At 42.8% G+C, this 23,860-nt stretch overlaps 1 protein-coding gene across 1 annotated transcript in view; it reads left to right on the top strand.

The window, feature by feature from the left end:
• Positions 1-7,094, top strand: part of LOC124775694 (sialin-like) — a 172,957-nt gene extending 165,863 nt beyond the window's left edge. Inside the window, exon 10 of the mRNA XM_047250521.1 lies at positions 6,903-7,094. Within this exon, the coding sequence (XP_047106477.1) occupies positions 6,903-7,094 (192 nt within the window). The remainder of the gene's footprint in view (positions 1-6,902) is intronic.
• Positions 7,095-23,860: the final 16,766 nt, after the last annotated feature.

The raw sequence follows: 23,860 nt of genomic DNA, 5'->3' as shown, positions 1-23,860 counted from the left end.
GAAGTAATTCTTCTGGACGCCCTTTCATTTCCCTCGAGGAGAAAAACTGATGAAGCACCTTCCCTCTGCTCAGCCATCTTACTTGTGTGGTAGCGGACGTTCGGGTATTCCGCTTCGATATCAGCCAGAAATTCTATAAACTGGCGATGTGTGAGTCCATGCGAGCGAAGATAATTAACCGTTCGAACAACTGTGTCCATAACATTTTTTATGTTGACAATCTTCGCACAAAGTGCCTCCTGGTGTATCAGACAATGGAATGCAGCGAATAAGGAACAGCCGACTTCAGCCATTTTGGACCTGACGTAATCCACGAGTCCAGTGCGTTTCCCTTGTAGCGCATGAGTTCCGTTCGTTGTTACCCGGTCAAGCGTTCCCGTTGCAAACCCATTGGCTCGAACATGTTTTCCACGGCTAGAAAAATATCCAAACCCGTGGTTGTCTTTTAATGGTGTAAGGCCGGGTAATTCCTCAGTGACACGCAGATTTTCGTCGACACCCCGAATGAATATGACGAGTTGAGAGATGTCTGCAACGTCCTTAGACTCGTAAAGAGCGACAGAAAATGAAACGAAGTTAGCCGCTCTCTCAGTTATTTGCTGCTCGATATCTGAGGCCATATGTTCGACTCGGATAGCAACAGTTAGATGTGAAAGAGCCATTTTTTTCAAATTTTTCCGTGAGGTCTGCTGGACAAATTACAAGCCGCCGAGTCAATCAGGCTATCCATGATGAGATTCCCAGCCGCAAATGGATTCCCTGCTTTCGCAATTCGCAGCGAGCATTTGTAACTTGCGCGCAAACTTTGCGCACCTGTTTCCTGCTCCTACCACAGAAAAAAACTTACAATTAATTTTGTGCAATCCTGTTTTAAAACACTTATAATTTTAACAAATAATAGTCTCATTCACTGAAACCCAAATAAAAAACTAACAAAAAGATTGGTTTTAGGTGCGTTTTCCCCAGTTCCTCTGAAAAGCGAACATAGATCCTAGCAAGAATAGCGAAATGTGGTCACAAAATAAATTTTTATCTATTAGAATATTTGCGTTTTAATTAATTGAAAACATAGATCAAACTGCAACAAATGTTTTCCTATCAATCAAAACACAAACGCACAAAAACAAAGAATGACAACGACACTTTGCTGTCCGAGAGAGTGTTTGTGACGGCTTTTCAGAAAGTGACAAAAAATAGTACACCTGAAGTTTTTTCTTATGTCTGTGGGGCGCTATTTAACGCAACCCAAATATAAAAATTAACCGAAAAGAAACGTTCCTTGTTGCTGACAATCTGATATTCGATAACTGGCACATTGCTAAGTGACATATCAGATTATAAAATATACTTTTATTTATTATCAGTTCTTCAAGCTATATAAAACTTTTATCAATCCTGGATTTGGAACACTGCGACTGTCTTGTTTCGAATCGCCTGGCGATTCATCATCAGATGATACAATTTAGTTTGGAGTATTGTGGTGGTCGTGCATCTGTGGCAAATACAGAGACGGGAAAGTGAGCACTGTATGTGGAAAGAATATTACGATTGTAAGAGTAATTTGATGGTATTATTCACTGTTTTTATTCTTGTGGCAGGCGCTGCTCTGGAAATCATAATGTGTGCTTACCAGTATCGTTAAATATCAAGCGAAACAGGCACTTTTCCACCGATGGCGACTCCCACGTACTTTACGAAATATAAACAAACAAAAGAGTGTGGTTGTTATTGTCTCCAAAGAGTTTTGTGGAGGCAGAGAAATTTCTTTGCTCATTTCTCTCCCCCCCGCCCCTCTCACTCTTTCCCCCTCCCATCCCTCTTTCCCCCTCCCCCCATCCCCTCCCCATATGTATACTATCCTGTATATTGAGTAATGAGAACATGCCAAACATAACTTCACTACTAGAAATATTGTCCTAAACACTTTGCTGTAGATTTTGTAAATAGCATAAGAAAATTTTGCAATGTAAAAACATAATAATAATTTTTATAAAGAAAGTAATGTAATAAAAATATATATTTTATTACGAATGCCACACAAAACGAAAAATGAGCAAAGAAAATTCTCTGCCTCCACAAAACTCTTTGAAGACAATAACAGCCACACCTTTTAGTTTGTTTATATTTTGTAAAGTATGTGGGAGTCGCTCTCGGTGTAAAAGTGCCTGTTTCATTTGATATTTAACGATACTGGTAACCACACATTATGCTTTCCAGAGCAGCGCCTGCCATAAGAATAAAAACAGTGAGTAATACCATCAAATTAATCTTACATTCGTAATATTATTTCCACATACAGTGCTCACGTTTTCGTCTCTGTATTTGCCACAGATGCACGACGCCCACAATACTCCAAACTAAATTGTATCATCTGATGATGAATCGCCAGGTGATTCGAAACCAGTCATGAATAAATGAAAATTGAAGGAAAAACGGCGATCGGCTGCAGTAATTTCTGAAACCTTCTTCAAGCTTTGACTGATGTTCCTCTTGCGACAAATTATCGAATTTATCTTTGTGACAGGTATTAAAGTGCGTTCATTCGTGTACCTTTTTCATTTCATGAGTTTCCGATGACATACTGAACATTTGGCATGATTTTCGACAGCAGTACGAAAGAAATTAATTTCCCACTCGGGTTTAAATAGTGCGGCCGCGCCGCTGCTTCTCTTTTTTTGTCTGCTGCTGTGGACCATCCATCTCGGTCCACTGTAGCCTTACATCTGTTGACTTACAGCTTTGTGTCGTATCAGTGCTCTTGACCGCTGCTGGCACGGCTGTCTGTCTTCCGTACGGAGCGTGCGTACGACGGCATTGTGATGCGCAGCGGGCGGTCCGCACGGTCAGCTAAGAGACAAGGCTCGGCCACTGCAACAACGTACGAATTCGCCCGGGGCGCTGGCCTCGGGCGATCGCTCCAGTGGCACAGTTGGACGTGCCTGGTCTAGAACCTGAGGACTATGCAGCAAAAATGGCCATCTGCTAGGATTTAATTGAAGCAGTAAACAATGAACATTTGTTAGCACACGTCCGGTTCAGTGATTAGGCTGTCTTTCATACTTTAGCCTCATCAGCTGTCATAACAGCAGGATATTGGCTGATGAACAACCACACATCGCCATGGAATTGGGAAGTAAAGCTCCAAAAGTAAACGTGTGGCTGGGCCTCACCTAACAGCGCATTTATGGTCTATTGTTTTTGCTGAAGAAACTATCTGGTCAACATCATACGTAGACATGCTTGAACAATGCTTGCCAACAATGTTCGAGATTCGGCGATGTTTTGATAAGACGGCGCCCCAACGCAATTTGTACAGACTATGCATATCAGGTTACCTTCCATTAGGAACGTGGGTGCACTCAGCGACTGTGATACGATTTACAAATAACAGAGCACAGCAATCAGTCGTCCTTTTTTGCAGGTTTTATTTGGAAAATCTAGGTTTCGGCCAGTGCCTATCCACTATCAAAGCATTATTTAATAGTACCAAGGCATGTCAGTTCCTTGTTGTTCGGGCGTCTGTCACGGTTCTTTCAAGACTAGAGTAGTCTCAGACAGGCACCCGAACAATACGAAACTGACATGCCTTGGTACTATGGAATAATCATTTGATAGTGGCTAGGTACTAGCCGAAATCTAGATTTGCCAAATAAAACCTGCAAAAAAAAAGGACGACTGATTGCTGTGCTTTATCATTTGTAGACTATGCGTAGTTACCGCAACGATAAGCTCCCAGGGTGATGCATTGGATGAGACTTACCACAGGCAGCTCGCTCACCTAGTGTAACGCCCTTGGATTTCTTTGAACGAGGTCACATCGAGCGTCAGGCACACAAGTTGAAAACTGGATACAATGGGAGTCATACAGCCAACCAGTTGCAAGTCAAAAGATTATTCAAACCTTAACCTAGGTTTCGACAGATATAAACCTGTCTTCCTCAGAAGAAGAAATAACAAGTGTTACACATGACAAGAAAAATGAAGGTACAACGCTTAGTCAACACTAAAATGGTCCGTATAAATGCTGTGGCATAACCATAACGGTTAGTCAACAGTAAAAACCATCCATGAAAACGCTAAGGCTATGTGCATCATATACATGACGCACGTAGCCTTAGATTTTACTAGGATCATTTTTACTTTCAACTAAGCCTTATTGCTATGCCATAGCATTTATATGGACTATTTTACTGTTCACTAAGCCTTACACCTTCGTTCCTTCTTTCATGTGTAACACGTATTATTACATCTTCTGAGGAAGACAGATTTATATCTGTCGAAACGTAGGTTAAGGTTTGAACAAATTTTTGACGTTCAACTGGTTGGATATATGATTGCCATTGTATCCATAATTCTACAGCTACTGACCGCGGCCACGTTCAAGATTTTAAAGGTGAATATTAGGGATTTGCAGCACGAGCGGCAACGCATTTCAGTAGCGGTGCGTACAATTACCCCAGCAATGTTGCAGCGTATGTTCAGGTGTACTGAGGAGAGGTTGCAACTATGCTTGCATATGGAGGATGTCGAATGACAATGAATTCATTGAGTTACGATGTCTTCTCCTATGTTATATTCATATTCCTTCACACTGAAAACATGTAACTGGAATTGAAGTGTTCCTTCCCAGAAACGGTTAGTTGTTGAGTATGGTAACAGATAGTCACAGCTTTTCATCTGCATAGGACTCATCTACATTTTATTTTATCGATGTTAATTTCACGTGCTGACTAATTCCATGGCCGTGGAGATTTGCTCCTCAATTTGGTCCTATGGAACTAGACGTATAACAAAAATAAAAACAAATAAATAGAGAAACAAACGAAAAGTTAATAACGTAAGTTAATTTTTTGATGGTAACAGTTAAAAGTTTCCATCCACCGCTCGTAACAGAACTTGCTGTAATACAACCGGATGTACATGTACAAAGGGTACTAGGAAAGTTTTGCAATACGACGGAACAATAAGTTGCAAGAGGCTGATTGTTGCTGTGTTCTGAGATTACTTCATATTGCATTGTAGTCTGAGGGCGCAGGCGCTCACTGGCAGGTTTGGTTTGAAGTGCTTACTATGGCATCGTGGCCACGAAGTGAGATTCGGACAGTTTTGAGATAGGACTTCGCGCGTGGTTTAAACGTAGACCACTGCTTTGGAAAAAAAAAAAAACTCTCGCATTCGGTTATGTGTGTCCACATCGTAAAACTATATTCAGATGGTACGGAGAATTTGATGCTGTGAGGAAAATACTAGACGAAGACAGGCAAGTGACCTATAAGCAGATAGAGGATACCTTAGGACTAAATGCATCAGCAATTCGTTCGATTCTGTATTATCATTTGTAAGTAAAGAAACTTTGTTGTCTCTGGGTGCCGCATAGACAGGCGGGGTTGAGTTGGGTTGTTTGGGGGAAGAGACCAAACAGCGTGGTCATCGGTCACAGCGGATTAGGGAAGGACGGGGAAGGAAGTCGGCCGTGCCCTTTCAAAGGAATCATACCGGCATTTGCCTGGAGCGATTTAGGGAAAGCACGGAAAACCTAAATCAGGATGGCCGGACGCGGGATTGAACCGTCGTCCTCGCAAATGCGAGTCCAGTGTGCTAACCACTGCGCCACCTCGCTCGGTTAGACAGGCGGAAGAGCAGATGACACGACATGTGACTTGCTGCTGGGAGATGTTAAAGAAGTTTCCTAAGGAACAATCTCAGTACGTGACTGACGGATGACGGTACTTGGCTGTGCTATTATGACGTGCCGACTAAGACTCAAAACAAACTTTGGATCTTTGAAGATGACGACACACCCGCAGCTGTCAGAAAATCCCGATCAGAAAAAAAGAAAATTATAGCTTTTTCTTTCAAATCGAGTGGAATTGTGGAGCGTGTTGTTTTGGACACACAAAAGACAGTCACAGCTTAGTGATACGCTGAGCAGTGCCAGTCTTTGAAGAACCTGCGGCTGAAGTCAAGAATGGACACTTGGTTCCTCCATCACGACAACGCTCCAGCTCAGCGCAGCACAGCGGCGTGCATCGGATGTTTGCAGGGTACAGGACTGAAACTTCTTGAGCACCCTCCTTACAGTCTACATCTTTCCACTTGTGACTTTGCACCGTTCCTGCATGTGAAAATGGAGCTGAAAGGAGTGCGATTTTCAAGTGATGAGGATCTCCTGAGGGCTCAGGACAACAAGTGTGCCTTACTCCCTACAGAGTAGGCGTCAGAAAGAACAGACCACTCAAGACGATGGGCAAGCTAGGCAGTGCACAAGGATAGGTCCAAATGGGAATAGGTGTGCGGGGAGTCAGAAAGGAAAGTGGGTGCACCAGTGTTAAGGCAGAAGAGGTTGAGTTGGTTAAGAATGTCGGCCAAGAGAGCACCTCTTTGGCAGGCCCTGGGAGAACCCCAAAGGGGATGACGCGCATTAAGTCACCGAGTAGCAAAAACGGCGGAGGTAGCTGCCCAATAAGCTGAAAGAAGTCAGCCCTGGTGACATCGAAGGACAGAGGTACATAAATGGTACAGAGGGAAAAAGTCAGGTGGGGAAGGAAGAGGCGAACGGCAACAGCTTGAAGACGGGTAATCAGGGAGATGGGTTGACTATGAAGGTCATCTCCTATAAGCAGCACGCTGCCCCCCTGAGATGGGATGCCGACCTCAGGGCGAAGGTCAAAACGAATCGATAAGTAATGTGGAAGCTCGAAGCGGTCTTGAGGGCGCAATTTCTTTTCCTGAAGAATTGGTGTAGGGACTGGTTTCGGAGATTTAGAGGTATATTCAGTGTGGTGGAAGTTACTTCCAAAAAATTAAATAAATAAAGCTGTACTGCAAAAGTTGCCTAGTACCCTTTTTATTGCTCTGAGAAGTGACTGCCAGAGGTGGTGAGAGGTGAATGCCCTTCACAGCAGACGCCGGCCCAGTGGCGCGCGGTCTTCCTCATCTCGGCGGCGATGGCGGCCGTGCCGGGAGCTGTGTACGCGCTGCTGGGGGACGCGGTGCGCCAGCCGTGGGACCAGCCGCCTGCGACACCTGCGGACGCGGCAACCAGCCGGGAAGTGACCCCACTCCAGCCAGGAGGACACGGCGCGGGCCAGTAGGGGGGCAGCCGGCTGGCGGATCCGCTCTGCGAAGCTGGCCACTGGAGGCGGGCAGCGGGGTCTCAGCAGTGCCCTTCGCTATTTCTCCATACGCAGCTTCTTTGGTGTTCACTGCCACGTCGCTACTCGGTCATACGGCCAGCACATCTTTTGATATACCCACCACGCACTGAATTTACTACCTCATATTCTAAATGCAAGGAGAGTTGAGTAAGCTGTAACACCCTTTTTATTGTGTGAACGGTTAGGATATACAAACGAGTTGTTTGGCAAGTGATAGCACACAAAAGAGCACGAAATTCTGTTGCAAGGTTAACACTCATGACTTCTGTATCAACCGAGATACTGAAGCAAATACGACCACTTTTTCTTTAAAAATATGGATGGATACACAGGGTGGTCCATTGATCGTGACCGGGCCAAATATATCACGAAATAAGCGTCAAACGAAAAAACTACAAAGAACGAAACTTGTATAGCTTGAAGGGGGAAACCAGATGGCGCTGTGGTTGGCCCGCTAGATGGCGCTGCCATAGATAAAAACGGACATCAACTTCATTTTTTTGAATAGGAATCCCAATTTTTTATTACATATTCGTGTGGTACGTAAAGAAATATGAATGTTTTAGTTGGACCACTTTTTTCGTTTTGTGATAGATGGCGCTGTAATAGTCACAGACATATGGCTCACAATTTTAGACGAACAGTTGGTAACAGGTAGGTTATTTAAATTAAAATACGGAACGTAGGTACGTTTGAACATTTTATTTCGGTTGTTCCAATGTGATACATGTACCTTTATGAACTTATCATTTCTGAGAACGCATGCTGTTACAGCGTGATTACCTGTAAATACCACATTAATGCGATAAATGCTCAAAATGATGTCCGTCAACCTCAGTGCATTTGGCAATACGTATAACGACATTCCTCTCAAGAGCGAGTAGTTCGCCTTCCGTAATGTTCGCACATGCATTGACAATGCGCTGACGCATGTTGTCAGGCGTTGTCGGTGGATCACGATACCAAATATCCTTCAACTTTCCCCACAGAAAGAAATCCGGGGACGTCAGATCCGGTGAACGTGAGGGCCATGGTATGGTACTTCGACGACCAATCAACCTGTCATGAAATATGCTATTCAATACCGCTTCAACTGCACGCGAGCTATGTGCCGGACATCCATCATGTTGGAAGTACATCGCCATTCTGTCATGCAGTGAAACATCTTTTAGTAACATCAGTAGAACATTACGTAGGAAATCAGCATACATTGCACCATTTAGATTACCATCGATAAAATGGGGGCCAATTATCCTTCCTCCCATAATGCTGCACCATACATTAACCCGCCAAGGTCGCAGATGTTCCACTTGTCGCAGCCATCGTGGATTTTCCGTTGCCTAATAGTACATATTATGCCGGTTTACGTTACCGCTGTTGGTGAATGACGCTTCGTCGCTAAATAGAACACGTGCAAAAAATCTGTCATCGTCCCGTAATTTCTCTTGTGCCCAGTGGCAGAACTGCACACGACGTTCAAAGTCGTCGCCATGCAATACCTGATGCATAGAAATATGGTACGGGTGAAATCGATGTTGATGTAGCATTCTCAACACCGACGTTTTTCAGATTCCCGATTCTCGCGCAATTTGTCTGCTACTGATGTGCGGATTAGCCGTGAGGGCAGCTAAAACACCTGGTCGTTTCACATGTGGCTGAACACTTCCTGTTTTCTTAAATAACGTAACTGTCCGGAGGACGGTCCGGACACTTGGATTATGTCGTCCAGGATACCGAGCAGCATACATACCACACGCCCATTGGGCATTTTGATCACAATAGCCAAACATCGACACGATATCGACCTTTTCCGCAATTGGTAACCGGTCGATTTTAACACGAGTAATGTATCACGAAGCAAATACCGTCCGCGCTGGCGGAATGTTACGTGATATCACGTACTTATACGTTTGTGGTTATTACGGCGCCATCCATCCCAAAGCGAAAAAAGTGGTCCAACTAAAACATTCATATTTCTTTACGCACTACACGAATATGTAATGAAAATGGGTGTTCCTATTTTTAAAAACGCAGTTGATATCCGTTTGACCCGTGGCAGCGCCATCTAGCGGGCCGACCATAGCGCCATCTGGTTTCCCCCTTCAAGCTAGACGAGTTTTGTTCTTTGTAGTTTTTTCGTTTGATGCTTATTTCGTGAGATATTTGGCCCGGTCACTATCAATGGACCATCCTGTATACAGTCCAGTCACATTAGTGAGACCATCGCCTATGTTCGTCGTCAACTGCAATAACGGTGCTCGCAGACGGCAGGTGGCAGCACTAGCACTGGAAGGTACATAGATTGTGTTGGTGGGACGCGGGAAACAGTGCAGTCTTTGACGTAATGGAGAAATGGGGTGATTTATCTGATGTTTAAAATGGCATGCTCGGTGGCTCTTGGGCAAAAGGTAGAAACAGCTAAGTTTGTATAACGTTCGCACGCCACTGTGCATTTCAAAATGGCACTATTCGAAACAGCTGCCGAGGCAATTACGGAGCACCACGGGTCGTAAACGACAGTGGTGATCGTTGACTGCACAGATATGTACGGGCGAATAGGCTTGCAACTGTCTGTCCAGATGAAACAAGGTGCTACCAACAGCGTCCCCACAACAACCATTCAGCGAACGTTTCTGCATATGGGCCTTTGCAGCAGGCGTCTGGTTCATGCATCCATGCTGACTGCTGCATCAAAGGCTGGAATTTGCTCGCCAATAGCATAACTGCACGTCCACTGAGTGGCGATACGTAGCTTTTTCAGATGAATCGCGTTTTATGTTCCATCAGACAAGTGGCCGTTGGCATGTACGGAGTGAAACATCTGAAAGCAAACACCGCACAACAATCGTTGGAAGGGTCCAGGCCACAGGAGGGAGAGTTATGGTCTGGGGAGTGTTTATGTGATCTCGTAATTCTGCAAGACATTATTTATCAACCCAAGTACGCATCTATCCTTGCGTACCATGTACACGTCTGAATGCAGTTTCTCCTTCCTCTGCACAATGGCATCTACCAGCAGTACAACGCAATGTGTCATACAGATCACAGTGTATGTCTGTTGTTTAAAGAGTCCAGGATGAGATTCCCATATTCCCGTTGCCACCAAACTTCCCGGATTTAAATGCAGTTGAGAATCTGTTCGACCACCTCGATCGGGTTGTTGCAGCCATGGGTCCTCAACCAAGAAACTCAGTGCAGCTAGACATGGCGCTGGAGTCTTTCCTAGCAGTACCTTCCACCATCTCATTGACACTCTTCCTGAACCTCTTGCAGTGGTTACATTAATGTGACTGAACAGTGAACATTTTTAACTGCATTAGAAACTACTTGAAAAGACAAGTCAAGTGTAAAGTTTGTTATTATTGGTACTGAAAATTTTCGTAACTACATCCGAGAAATGTACTAAGATTGAACAACCTAGTCGCCGAAAATGACTATCGCAGTGTGAACACTGCCAAATGGGACACTCATATCACGCTCCACCATTGTAGCAATCCTTTCATATATTTACTTCATTTCACCAAAGACCGTTCGCTGAAACACGAGCTCATACATATATCTCAGATAGTTTCCATAAGCCCATTCTCTTATGTTAGAAATTAGCTTATATTTCCAGTTACAAAACCCATAGCTGAATCTGCATCTGTCATAAAAAATAGTACCAGAGGGCATAAGTTTTATCTCAGCAGTTTAGGCCTGTCTTTTTGCCACATTTAGTGACAGAACCTGGCGTGGGAGGCCCAGTTGGTGGTGTTTACACAGCAATAGCCAGTTCCGTTCACCATCAACTGTTATGAGTGTTGATCTCAAGTTTACAATGGCTCTCGTATGCAGTTAAAAATGAGCAATTTTCTATTTCTAAAAAGATCATGCTTGCTCCAGTATCTTGGCTGTTATGTGAGACATGAAGATTAAACTTGCCACAATAAAATGGCTCAAATGGCTCTGAGCACTATGGGGCTGAACATCTGTGGTCATCAGTCCCCTAGAACTTAGAACTACTTAAACCTAACTAACCTAAGGACATCAGACACATCCATGCCCGAGGCAGGATTCGAACCTGCGACCATAGCGGTCACGCGGTTCCAGACTGATGCGCCTAGAACTGCACAGTCACACCAGCCGGCAAACTTGCAACAAGATGACATGCCTCTCTACACCCCATCACCCCAGAAAACTTCATTTTGGTATTTTGAATTGTTCAAGAAATAAAAAGGGTTTTAAGCCTCGTGCAGCTCAGCCAGCGTGGATGCAGGTGTTTCAAACAGATTCATTTAATATCACAGCACTAGACAGAAACTTGATGTAAATTTCAACTGTTCATAGCACTACAAAGTTTTCATTTAGAAATGAAGCATCCGATTTCAGCAGCAATATCTTTCACATGCATCCACAATCAATCTTGGGATACTTCTGTCTACTTTTAAGAATTATATCTACATTTTGGAGTATAGGTGTCCACAAGAAATGGTATTTACCATCCCGTCCTCCCCCACCCCTGTAGCCTGGAGTACAAATATTGTAAATACTTCTGGATTAAAGAAGACCACCCACCGAAATGCAGGAGTGTTTAGCTGTCCGTATGCGTGTGCACGCACACACACACACACAAATGCATTTAAATGACTATGCTCCTACATGGTGTTGTTATTTATTCTAAAAAGCTGTGCATCATGATCAGCGAGAGCATTTGTTACTGTGCAAACAGTTATTTTCTTGCTTTGAGCTTCATCAAAGGATCACTGTCAATTAGGGTCCTACTGTCATTATCCAAACATGTTGGAAAGTTAATTACTGAGATCAAGTTGTAGGATCCAAACAAGCTTTCAAGATCACTTTTCCTATCAGAACCCCTTAGAAAATCTGAATGTAAGTCACTGCATCTTACTAACCGCTTGCTGCTGTCTAATGTATAGCACAGTAAAGAACCCAGATTCCTCTTAAATAGTTCAAAATTTCCCATTGGGGACCTATATACAGTTACAATTAAATGTGAACTATTTTTCAGCAATAATTCACAAGCACACACTTCTATGTGCTGATCACTACAAAATCAACTTGTCTCTATGTTGTTGAGCTTGTTTCCTGTATTAATGAATGTTAACAATTCCTTTTCCCTCTTTTCCATGTTATTTCTGCATGAGTAAGCTGCAATAGTGTTATCTTTTATACGTAACTTATCGAACCCTATGATTATGTGCTGCTCAGACAGGTACAAGACCCCTATCTTTCCAGAGCTCTCTAATTTTCCAAACAGACAAGAAACTCTTCTACCTTATTATTCAATCATCTAATATTCTGATGAAATAAGCTAACCTTACTTTTCTGTGCATTATGAAGCATGGGGCTCTATTGTTATTTTTCATTTCTTTCAAAACAGGGTACCCGAATCCTGATTGTAACCTACGAACAGTGTCCCTCTGAGGGATCTTTCTGTGTGTGATGGTGGCCTGCCATTTATTACCTGCAAGAAGTTCAGCTGACCTATCTTTCCCTTTCTTACTCAGGTGTAGGCCTTGTGTAGTATATTCCCTTCTCCTAATGGTAGCAACTGGCACTGCACTCATGCGAGCTTTTGTTCTAGTCAGCGACAGCCTGTTCAACTCAATATTCACAGAGCTCACAGCAGTGTTAACCCAGGACTGATCATGGTGCTTCAGGACATCCACAAACCTCAGTTTTTGTATGTAGTTGCTACTCCTATTTCATCCAGGCCACCCCTAATGCTTTAATTACTGTTCTTAGCCAGTCTGTTCCCTGCTCCCCCAGTTGTAATAACCTGATCCTCTTTGCCAAAACCTTTGCACAAATTCCCTGCATCTTCCATCACCTAGCCAAGGCTAGCACTTTGCTTCACAATATTGTGACCTGTTACCCTGTCCTGTGCCATCTGGTTTACACCCCTCCCAAGCAGCAAGACTCTTTTCTTCCTACTACATTGAGTTTCTTTGCTAGAAATCTTCTGCATCTTACTGTTACCTACAGCAGAATGAGGCTCTTTTCCCCCTACTTCAGGTAACAAGTCAAAATATTCAATACTGTTAGCTCAGATGTAGATGAAGTTGAAGAGCTGTTCTCCTTTCCCCCATTACTTGTTACCTTTACCCAGTTCCCAAGATATTTTTCCCCCTTCAAACTATCAAGTTCAAATTTGGCATGCTCTGATTCAGCCTGAAGGGCACAAATCTTTGCCTACTGCTCCGCGATTCTCTTGTCTTTTTTGCAAACCCAGCTCCGTGCAAGAGCCTCGTTGAGTTCCCCATTCAGTTCTCCACTACAGTCACCCAAAGACCCAGTGAATTTCGAGTGCACAATCTACTCATACCACTCCTTCTTGCTACCTTATGGCAACATCCGCACTTATCCCACATTGTAACTCAGACTACACAGTTAAAAATAGAATTAAAGCAATTAACACACTCTTAGGTTACAATCAAGATTTGGCACTCTGTTGTGAAAGAAGTCAAAAATAACAGTAGAGCCCCATGCTTCATAATGCAGGGAAAAGTAAGGTTAGCTTATTTCATCAGAATATTAGATGTAATAAAAAGAAGAAAAATAAATTGGATTGGGCATATATTAAGAAAGAAAGACAGACTGATAAAAACAGTTTTAGAAGGTTATGTAGAAGGGAAAAGGAAGCGAGGAAGGAAGAGATTTCAGATACTGGATGACGTGATGGATGGTGCAACATACAGCAGCCTTAAGAAGGAAGTATCTGTTAGATTATCTTAATCTTTACTCTATGCAAACTGCATGTTTAATGTCAGTAAAATGTTTTCATTTAGTATAATTGGCCATGACCAGTAATTTTACCTTATCATACAGAAAAAACTGTAATTATTTTATAGTTCTTCATTTATTTTTACTTCTTTTTATGTCAAAATTAACAACCCTTACATCACTTTAAATCCAGTCACAAACTTCAAACCATTCTACATCCTAGTAGTTTCATGCTCTTAAAAAACAAAATCACTCATATCCTATAATCATAAAGCCAATTTTATACGATTTGTATTATGAATTTGGATGTTTTACTGCCATGCATTATAAAAAAATAGCAGTAGAGTTTAGACAGTTTTACATTATACAGATGTCTTAGAGTACTTTTATGATAATGTCAACAAAAATGTGGTGGGATGATGTACCATTACTGCAGTGCTGTCATATTCACCTGATCTGACACCAACGGACTTCTTTCTTTGCAGTATAGTTAAGAGATAAAAGGTGTGGAGCACAAAACCAAAACAGGTTGAACAACTGAAAGCAGGCATTGAGAAGACCTCTACTGACTTGAATATTATTCTTTGTCTGTGTATGTGTAACGGTTTCTAACAGACTAAACAGATGTATTAATGAAGAAGAACATATTATAAAAATGAGAAGCATATTGTGTAAGAAAATAAAACGTTTTCCTAAAATGTCAAAGAGTGTATTTTCTGTTTTGTTACGTCTGTAGTGATTTTTGCACTACCTTAGATTCTTTTTCTCCTTATAATTTTCTGTTCCATATTTTGATACCAACTGCTTGTACTGTTTGTGGTAGCTTTACGTCAAGCAACTGGCAACTCATTTTTTACCCTACGACTTTTCCCTTTGGGTAGCTTGAAAAGAACAGTCATCACGGGGCTGTATCATATGAGTGCATTGGCAGGTAATGCTCAAGAAACATTTTACTCAGAAATATCATTGAGTTTATAGAGGTAGCTGCAATAGTTTTGTCTTCTTGCAATCAATGTTAATAAGAAGCCATATATTTACAGTAAAAATATGAAGACGTAGTTCCAAAACTTCCTTCTTCAAAGAAATACTGCACACTTGCTGACATCTCCACAATGTTGTTCTTTTTTAAGTAGAAGCTCATCAGACTTGTAGATGTAACGGTGTCTCTCTCTGATCTCTGTATAAATACCCAAATGGTATGGGTGTGTTTTAGTTTTTATATTCAGCATCAGACTGCTGCCATATTCAATGTAAGCTTAGTTTCTCAAAAAGTCCTTGGTTTACTTCATCACTTTTATTTCTATTTTATTAGGCATGAAAATTTAAATTCCTGATGTAAAATTGTCCTTATTGGTAGAAATGTTGAAGACTGTAGTACACTTCGTTTCATTTTGCCTGTATGTTCTCTGATGTCCCAGCAGTATCTTGAACATTTCTATTACACTTTCATATGGGCTACATCAGTCTGTTACAGTCCTATCAGTGTGTCTCTGAATTTCTACGACAATAAATACAAACATCCCTCGCCTCATGCTTTATCTAAAAACAGAGTAGTGTCAATCACATCAATGCTTTCATAGCTCATGTATCAAAAGAAATGGAATTACGTTAAAAAATATGCTAATTCACACACCAACTATAGCATTCTAAGTTAGACTTTCTATTATTTTCATGTATGATCCCTAGTTGATTCATTTGCAGAGGAACACCAAGATCCTGTATCCCTTCTGAGTCATAATATAAATCTGTGTTCTTACATAGGCTATGATGATAGTTGCCCACAGTGGTGCAGTGCAGCTTATGGATACCAGACATGACTACATGCAGTGTGAAACTTGACCCTGCATAGCGTTATGGGCTCTTTCTTTCTTTTTTCTACGTATGTAACTAATGATGTTCCACAGCTTGTATAATGGTTTCCGATCTGCTAAGTAAAAATAGATACGTATTGCTATGTTTATTTAAGACTTTTATATTCGAAATTGATTCTCTGGTATATCCTGTGCTCCCCCAACCCGTAATACTCCTAGCTTAAATCTTCACTAATCTGTCACCACTGTCTTACTTTACCCTTTCCCTTCTCTCTTCCGCCCACACTACTCCTTCCCCATCCAGACTGTGCACTGCGTTCTGCCAACTCTCTTCCTCCCCCCCCCCCCTCCCCCACCTTTGGGCACGCACGCACTATCTCTCTCTCTCCCCCCCTCCCTCCCTCCCCCCCCCCCCATCCCTCTCCCTTCTCTCTTCACCTGCACAGCTTTCCCTCCTTCTCCACCCTTATCATTCCTCCCTTTCTCCCTCTTTATCACCACTTTCCTTTTCCTCCCTTCCCTTTCCCCCTCTCCCTCTTCCTGTATCTCCTTTTGCTTTACCCTCTGTACTCCTTTCATCTTGCAATTCTGCCATGGAGTCATCTGTCCAAAGAACTGCCTTTTTCTTGCTGCCGTCTCTTTGCATCCTTCCCTATCCCCTTCCCATTTCGATCAGCTCAGACAACTGCTTTCAATAATCAAGTAGCAACAATCTGTATGTGTGAATGTGTATACTTTTGCCGTAAAAAGAGCGAGAACTCCAAAGCTAGGTTAATGATATTTCCTGCTACTTGTTTCTGTGCTCTATGCATTATTCCACTATAGGTGAGTGGTTGCCTTTCCCATATTTTACATATTTGAAACTTCCATTTATGTGGTAATTATAGGTGCTTCCTGCAAGGAAAGAAACCTGTCCTAAAATGATAATTTCTCTGTGGGATAAATGTTGCTGTTCGGCTCGGTCTGACTAGAAAAGCTGGAAATATTGCAGGGAAATAGTTAGAGTTGCTAAATAAATTAGAATTCTGCAACCTTCTAGCAAAATTTCTTATGGCTTACATGAGAGTTTCAATTCATCTCAATTACATTCAACCTCAATGGGTAGTTTTTACTTCTTTTGGTCTCTTTGGCACCCAATTGTAAGCCTAACCTTTCCTATCATTGTGCGGTTCATTGCCACTGGTCTCTCTGCCTTGAGAGCCACTGTTTTAGAGGGAAATAACCACTGTTACATTAATGTGAGAATATCCAACACTTTGGAGTGGGGTTGGGGGTGGGTGGGAAAGGGGCTACAATTTTCAGTTGAAACTATTAGTACATTACTGACTTTTCACCACATAATTCACAAAGTACTGTAGAAATAGTATGTTTGGTCACATGGGTACGTAAAATATAATATTTATAAACAGTGGTTCTCTCTCCTCAATACACCAATGTCAAAAGTTAGAACAGAATCAACTTCATGGAAGAAATGTTTAGAAACAAAAGTGTAACTTATAAAGAAGGTTTATTCATGTGGGCTAAGAAAATCAACTTCAAGGTTCTTATTCAATTTCTTCATACTTTCCAGCATTGTGTTTCATCAAAGTGCAACGAATTATTTAAAACACACTGTAAATGAGATAAAGGTCTTGCATTCAGTGCAAGCCACCTTTGGTAGATTGTCAAAATAATAACAGCCACTGTCAAAAATGCTCTGTACCTTAGTCGTTAATTGTATGTTCTCAGGATTGAGATATGTCCAGAAATAAATTTGAATTTAAAGAATGTGCAGAGTTCCAGCTCAGCACTATTGCCCAGTGCTCATCTACATCTACACTCTGCAAACCACCATGAGGTGCATTGCAGAGGGTACATCCCATTGTACCAATTATTAGGGTTTATTCCTGTTAAATTCACATATGGAGTGCAGGAAAGATTGTTTGAATGTCTCTGTGCACGCAGTAATTATTCTAATCTTGCCTTCATGATCCCTGTATGAGTGATTTGTTGTTGGTTGTAGTATATCCATAGAGTAATCATTTAAATCTGGTTCTTGAAACTCTGTTAATAGACCTTCTCAGGATAGTTTACATCTGTGTTCAAGAGTCTGCCATTTCAGTCCCTTCAGTATCTCTGTGACACATTCCCCTGGATTAAACAAACATGTGGCCATTTGTGCTGTCTTTGTATGTATTCAATATCCCTTCTGAGTCCTATCTGGTACAGGTCCCACACACTTGAGCAATATTCTAGGATGGATTGCACAAGTGATTCGTGAGCAATCTCTTTAGTGGAATGATTGCATTTCCCAGAATTCTACCAATAAACCAAAGTCTAGCACTTGCTTTACCCATGACTGAATCTATGTGATAACTCCATTTCATAACTACAAAATGTTACATCCAGATACTTGTATGAGTTGGCTGAATTCCAAAAGTGACTCATTGATATTATAGTCACATAGGATATAATGTTTTTTAGTTTTGTGAAGTGTGCAATTTTACATTTCTGAACATTTAGGGCAAGTTGCCAATCTCTGCACCATGTTGAAATCTTATAGTACTTCATTATAGATAACTGTATCATCTGCAAAAAGCCTGATTTTACTATTAATATTATCTGCAAGGTCATTAATACACAACGTGAACAGCAAGGGTCACAACAAACTTTACTGGGGCACACCCAAAGTTACTTCTACACCTGGCAAGGATTCTCCAGTTAAGATAACATGCTGTGTCCTCCCTACCAAAAAGTCCTCCATCCAGTCACAAATTTCACTTGATACCTCATATGACTGTACTTTTGACAATAAGCATAGGTGCAGTACTGAGTCAAATGCTTTTCAGAAATCAAGAAACACTGATCTACCTGGTTACCTCGATCCAAATACACTCCTGGAAATGGAAAAAAGAACACATTGACACCGGTGTGTCAGACCCACCATACTTGCTCCGGACACTGCGAGAGGGCTGTACAAGCAATGATCACATGCACGGCACAGCGGACACACCAGGAACCGCGGTGTTGGCCGTCGAATGGCGCTAGCTGCGCAGCATTTGTGCACCGCCGCCGTCAGTGTCAGCCAGTTTGCCGTGGCATACGGAGCTCCATCGCAGTCTTTAACACTGGTAGCATGCCGCGACAGCGTGGACGTGAACCGTATGTGCAGTTGACGGACTTTGAGTGAGGGCGTATAGTGGGCATGCGGGAGGCCGGGTGGACGTACCGCCGAATTGCTCAACACGTGGGGGGTGAGGTCTCCACAGTACATCGATGTTGTCGCCAGTGGTCGGCGGAAGGTGCACGTGCCCGTCGACCTGGGACCGGACCGCAGCGACGCACGGATGCACGCCAAGACCGTAGGATCCTACGCAGTGCCGTAGGGGACCGCACCGCCACTTCCCAGCAAATTAGGGACACTGTTGCTCCTGGGGTATCGGCGAGGACCATTCGCAACCGTCTCCATGAAGCTGGGCTACGGTCCCGCACACCGTTAGGCCGTCTTCCGCTCACGCCCCAACATCGTGCAGCCCACCTCCAGTGGTGTCGCGACAGGCGTGAATGGAGGGACGAATGGAGACGTGTAGTCTTCAGCGATGAGAGTCGCTTCTGCCTTGGTGCCAATGATGGTCGTATGCGTGTTTGGCGCCGTGCAGGTGAGCGCCACAATCAGGACTGCATACGACCGAGGCACACAGGGCCAACACCCGGCATCATGGTGTGGGGAGCGATCTCCTACACTGGCCGTACACCACTGGTGATCGTCGAGGGGACACTGAATAGTGCACGGTACATCCAAACCGTCATCGAACCCATCGTTCTACCATTCCTAGACCGGCAAGGGAACTTGCTGTTCCAACAGGACAATGCACGTCCGCATGTATCCCGTGCCACCCAACGTGCTCTAGAAGGTGTAAGTCAACTACCCTGGCCAGCAAGATCTCCGGATCTGTCCCCCATTGAGCATGTTTGGGACTGGATGAAGCGTCGTCTCACGCGGTCTGCACGTCCAGCACGAACGCTGGTCCAACTGAGGCGCCAGGTGGAAATGGCATGGCAAGCCGTTCCACAGGACTACATCCAGCATCTCTACGATCGTCTCCATGGGAGAATAGCAGCCTGCATTGCTGCGAAAGGTGGATATACACTGTACTAGTGCCGACATTGTGCATGCTCTGTTGCCTGTGTCTATGTGCCTGTGGTTCTGTCAGTGTGATCATGTGATGTATCTGACCCCAGGAATGTGTCAATAAAGTTTCCCCTTCCTGGGACAATGAATTCACGGTGTTCTTATTTCAATTTCCAGGAGTGTATTTCAGTATCTCATGAGAGAAAAGTGTGAATTGGGTTTCACAAGATCGATGTTTTCCAAAAATCATGCTGGTTGGAATTGAGGAGGTCATTGTGTTTAAGATATCTCATTATATTTGAGCTCAGAATATGTTCTAAGATTCTACAACAATTCGATGTCAAGGATACTGGATGGTAGTTTTGTGGATGACTTCTACTACCCTGCTTGTAGACAGGCGTGACTTGTGTCTTTTTCCAAGTACTGGGCACAGTTTCTTGGGATCAACAATATATTACAGTGAGACGAGGGGCTAACTCACGCACAGGGATTCCATCGGGTCCTGGAGCTTTGTTCAATTTTAATGATTTCAGCTGTTTCTCAACACCGCTAACACTAATACTTATTACATTACTCTTTTCATTGGTAGGTTTTCCTCTGGTTTTCCATTGTAAATGAACATTTGAAAATAGAGTTAAGCTTTTCAGCTTTTGCATTGCTACCCTCAATGTCAGTTCCTGTCACATTCGCTATGGACTGGACACTAACTTTGATGCCAGTAACAGCCCTTACATACGATCAGAATTTCTTTGGATTTTATAAAAGATCATTTGACAATATTCTGCTATGGTAGACAATGAAGGCATCACATACTGCTCTCTCCACAGCCAAATGCATTTCATTCAGCTTCTCTCTATCTATTGTGCTACACTTTATTTTACACCTATTACACAACAATCTCTATTTCTTCACAGTGAATGTACCCCATGGAGGTTCCGTCCCATAATGAACTGTTCTACAGGGTACATATCTACCCAGGGCGAGATCAACTATTCTTTTACACTTGAGCCAGAGTTCCTCTACATGTTCCTGACCTGTGCTGATAGTTTCAAGTGCTTCATTGACATAAAGACATTACTGAATTTTTATCTACAGGGTGGCGCACGAAATGCGTTACCATTTTGTTTTTGAATATAAACGCTATTGTCAATACAATCTGAAAGGAACATATACTACAATGAAGAGCCGTTTATGGAGATTTGTTCTAACTCAGAACATGCTCAATATGTCCAGTATTTTGTTTCCTAACTTCCTTCAAATGAACACTGAAATTGGTGATTACCCTACGGCACATGTCTTTCGTAATTTCACTGCAGGCTTGAAGAATAAGTCTACTGAGCTCCATTAAATCACGTGGACATTTTGGGAAAATTTTTCCTCTAGGTACCCCCAAAAGAAAAATGTCACATGGATTAAGGTCTGGGCTATTGGGGGGCCAATTTTGTCCATTATTGAAGCGACCTGGAAACCTGAGTGAAATGATACGCATGTCAAAATGCTTGTGTAAAAACTCCAACACAGTGTTTGAAGTATGTGGCTTTGCTCCATCATGCACGAACCACTGCGTGTTGAAGGGCAAGGCAGTAGCAAGAAGCTGTGGTTTGAAGCTATTGGGAAGCACATTCAAATAATGCTTGCTGTTCATAGTTTCTTCAAAGAAAAGGGTCCAATAAGTCTGTGACCGGAAATTTCTGCCCACGCTGTAATCCTCGGAGCATAATGTTGTCGTTCATGAAGCACTTGTGGGTTTTCAGTGGCCCAAAAGAGTACATTTTTTAGTTAACCACACCGTCTAAATGAAAATGCGCCTCGTCTGAAAACCAAACGTTGTTGAGAGCTTCTTTCTTATCCTCTGCCCACTGAACAAACAGTAGTCTCTGGTGCTTGTGTTCTTCAGTGAGCTTCTGTGGACAGGTCATCTTGTATGGGTACATATGGAGGTCACTTTTAAGAATGCATTGAACAGAGCATCTGGATGTCCCAGTTGCACTGCTGCCTTTCTACACAATTTCCCGGGACTTCTCTGTACAGCAACTCGTACCCCTTCAATATTCTCCGGCAAACAAACAGGCTTAGGCCGAGGTCACTTCGCTTCCAATACTGTTCCTTCCTGTACAAATTTATCGTACAACCTGTGGATGGTCTGCTTGCAAGGGACCCATCGTGTGTTAAACTGTTGTCGAAAATGCTTCTGAGTCACAACAAGGATTTTCGTTTCATGAAAAAGTAACACAACTGCCAATCGTTGCTGTGTCGTCACTCTTCCGTTGTCAGTCATTGCTGATTACTCGGCTCCTAGCGGCAGTACTGTGAATTACACGTCATTTCGTAACTCATTTGTTTTTCCAAGCTCTGCTGGTACTGCTGTAGAGATCCCAGCGGGATATCTAATGTGCATCGTAAATTGTGAAAGAAACAATTGGTAACACATTTCGTGTGCCACCCTGTAGTTTACTGAACGTATATATCTTTCTGCTTGTTTTAGTTGTCCTTTGTACTTTGGTAATCATTTTTGCCACAACTGTGTCATGGTCACTGACACCAGTTTCGAATGGATGTCCTCAAAGAGGTCAGGTCTATTTGTTGCCATTAGATCGAATATTTTTCCATCGTGAGTGGTGTTCTTAATATCTTTTGTAGGCATTTAGTGAAGTTTCACAGGATGTCTTATCATGGCCGCTACTGACAAAATTATAATTTTCCCAGTTCATTGTTGGGTAATTGAAGTCTCCACCAACGATTACAGTACAATTGGGGATTTCACGTACAAGTGATCTGAGGTATTCTCTGAAGTATTCGGTTGCATCAAGAAAAGTCTGGTGGGCGATATAAGGATCCAGTTATCATTTTATGCCTGTCCCTGATACTAAGTCTTGCCTAAACAATCTCACATACAGCTTCAACTTCTATCTTGCTGGATTTGAGTTTTTGCCTACTGCAACAAATACACTACCTCCATTTCTCATTTGCCTATCCTTTTGATATAGACTTAAATTTTTCCACAAAATCTCACAGTTATCAATTTCAGGTTTCAATCAGCTTTCTGTACCTAGTATTATATGAGCTTGACTGCTTTTCCTGGGCGCTTCTAACTCTGGCACTTTGTTACAAATGCTTCAGCAGTTTACCATTAGGATTTTAATACTCTCTCCTGTGGGAGGTATATCTTTCGATGTTTCACTGATACTTCTGGGTTTCCTACAGCCATTGTTATCTGGACTGGATGAAGAGTCACTTCATTTAAAAACTTTTGTGTACACCCCACACTCACAGTCAGCTACCTGAGTAGAAGCCTCTGATATGTAGTGCACACCTGACCTATTTAGGGGGTCCCTACAGTTCTCAATCCTATGGCACAAGTCCAGGAAGTCTCAGCCTAGCTTGTCACAGAACATTCAAAGTCTCTGGTTCAATACTTCCATTTGACTCGGAACCAAAGGGCCACAGTCAGTTCTGGGGGCAGTGCCACAAATTTCCAGCTTCGTTGAAACTCCATGCACAAGGCTGGTCTTCTCAACCTTCTCTGCCAGTCGCTGGAATGATCCAAGAATGACTTTGGAGCCCAGACAACAGGCATCATTTGTTCCAAAGTGCGCCACAATCTGCAGTTGGTTGCACCCTGTTTCCTCGATAGCTGCTGGAATAGTGTCTTCAAGATGCTGAATGAGGCCCCAGTCTTACATACTAAGTGCACCTGGTGTCCTTTTCTGTCTCTTGGTGTAATTCTACATCTACATCTACATCCATACTCCGCAAGCCACCTGACAGTGTGTGGCAGAGGGTACCTCGAGTACCTCTATCGGTTCTCCCTTCTATTCCAGTCCCGTATTGTTTGTGGAAAGAAGGATTGTTGATATGCTTCTATGTGGGCCCTAATCTCTCTGATTTTATCCTCATGGTCCCTTCACGAAATATACGTAGGAGGGAGCAATATACTGCTTGACTCCTCGGTGAAGGCATGTTCTCGAAACTTCAACAAAAGCCCGTACCGAGCTACTGAGCGTCTCTCCTGCAGAGTCTTCCACTGGAGTTTATCTATCATCTCCATAATGCTTTCG

This window comes from Schistocerca piceifrons, chromosome 2 (genome assembly GCF_021461385.2).
Source record: "Schistocerca piceifrons isolate TAMUIC-IGC-003096 chromosome 2, iqSchPice1.1, whole genome shotgun sequence".
Classification (NCBI taxonomy): domain Eukaryota; kingdom Metazoa; phylum Arthropoda; class Insecta; order Orthoptera; family Acrididae; genus Schistocerca; species Schistocerca piceifrons.
The sequence above is the reverse complement of the archived record's forward strand: the minus strand, read 5'-3'. Positions and strand labels throughout refer to the sequence as shown.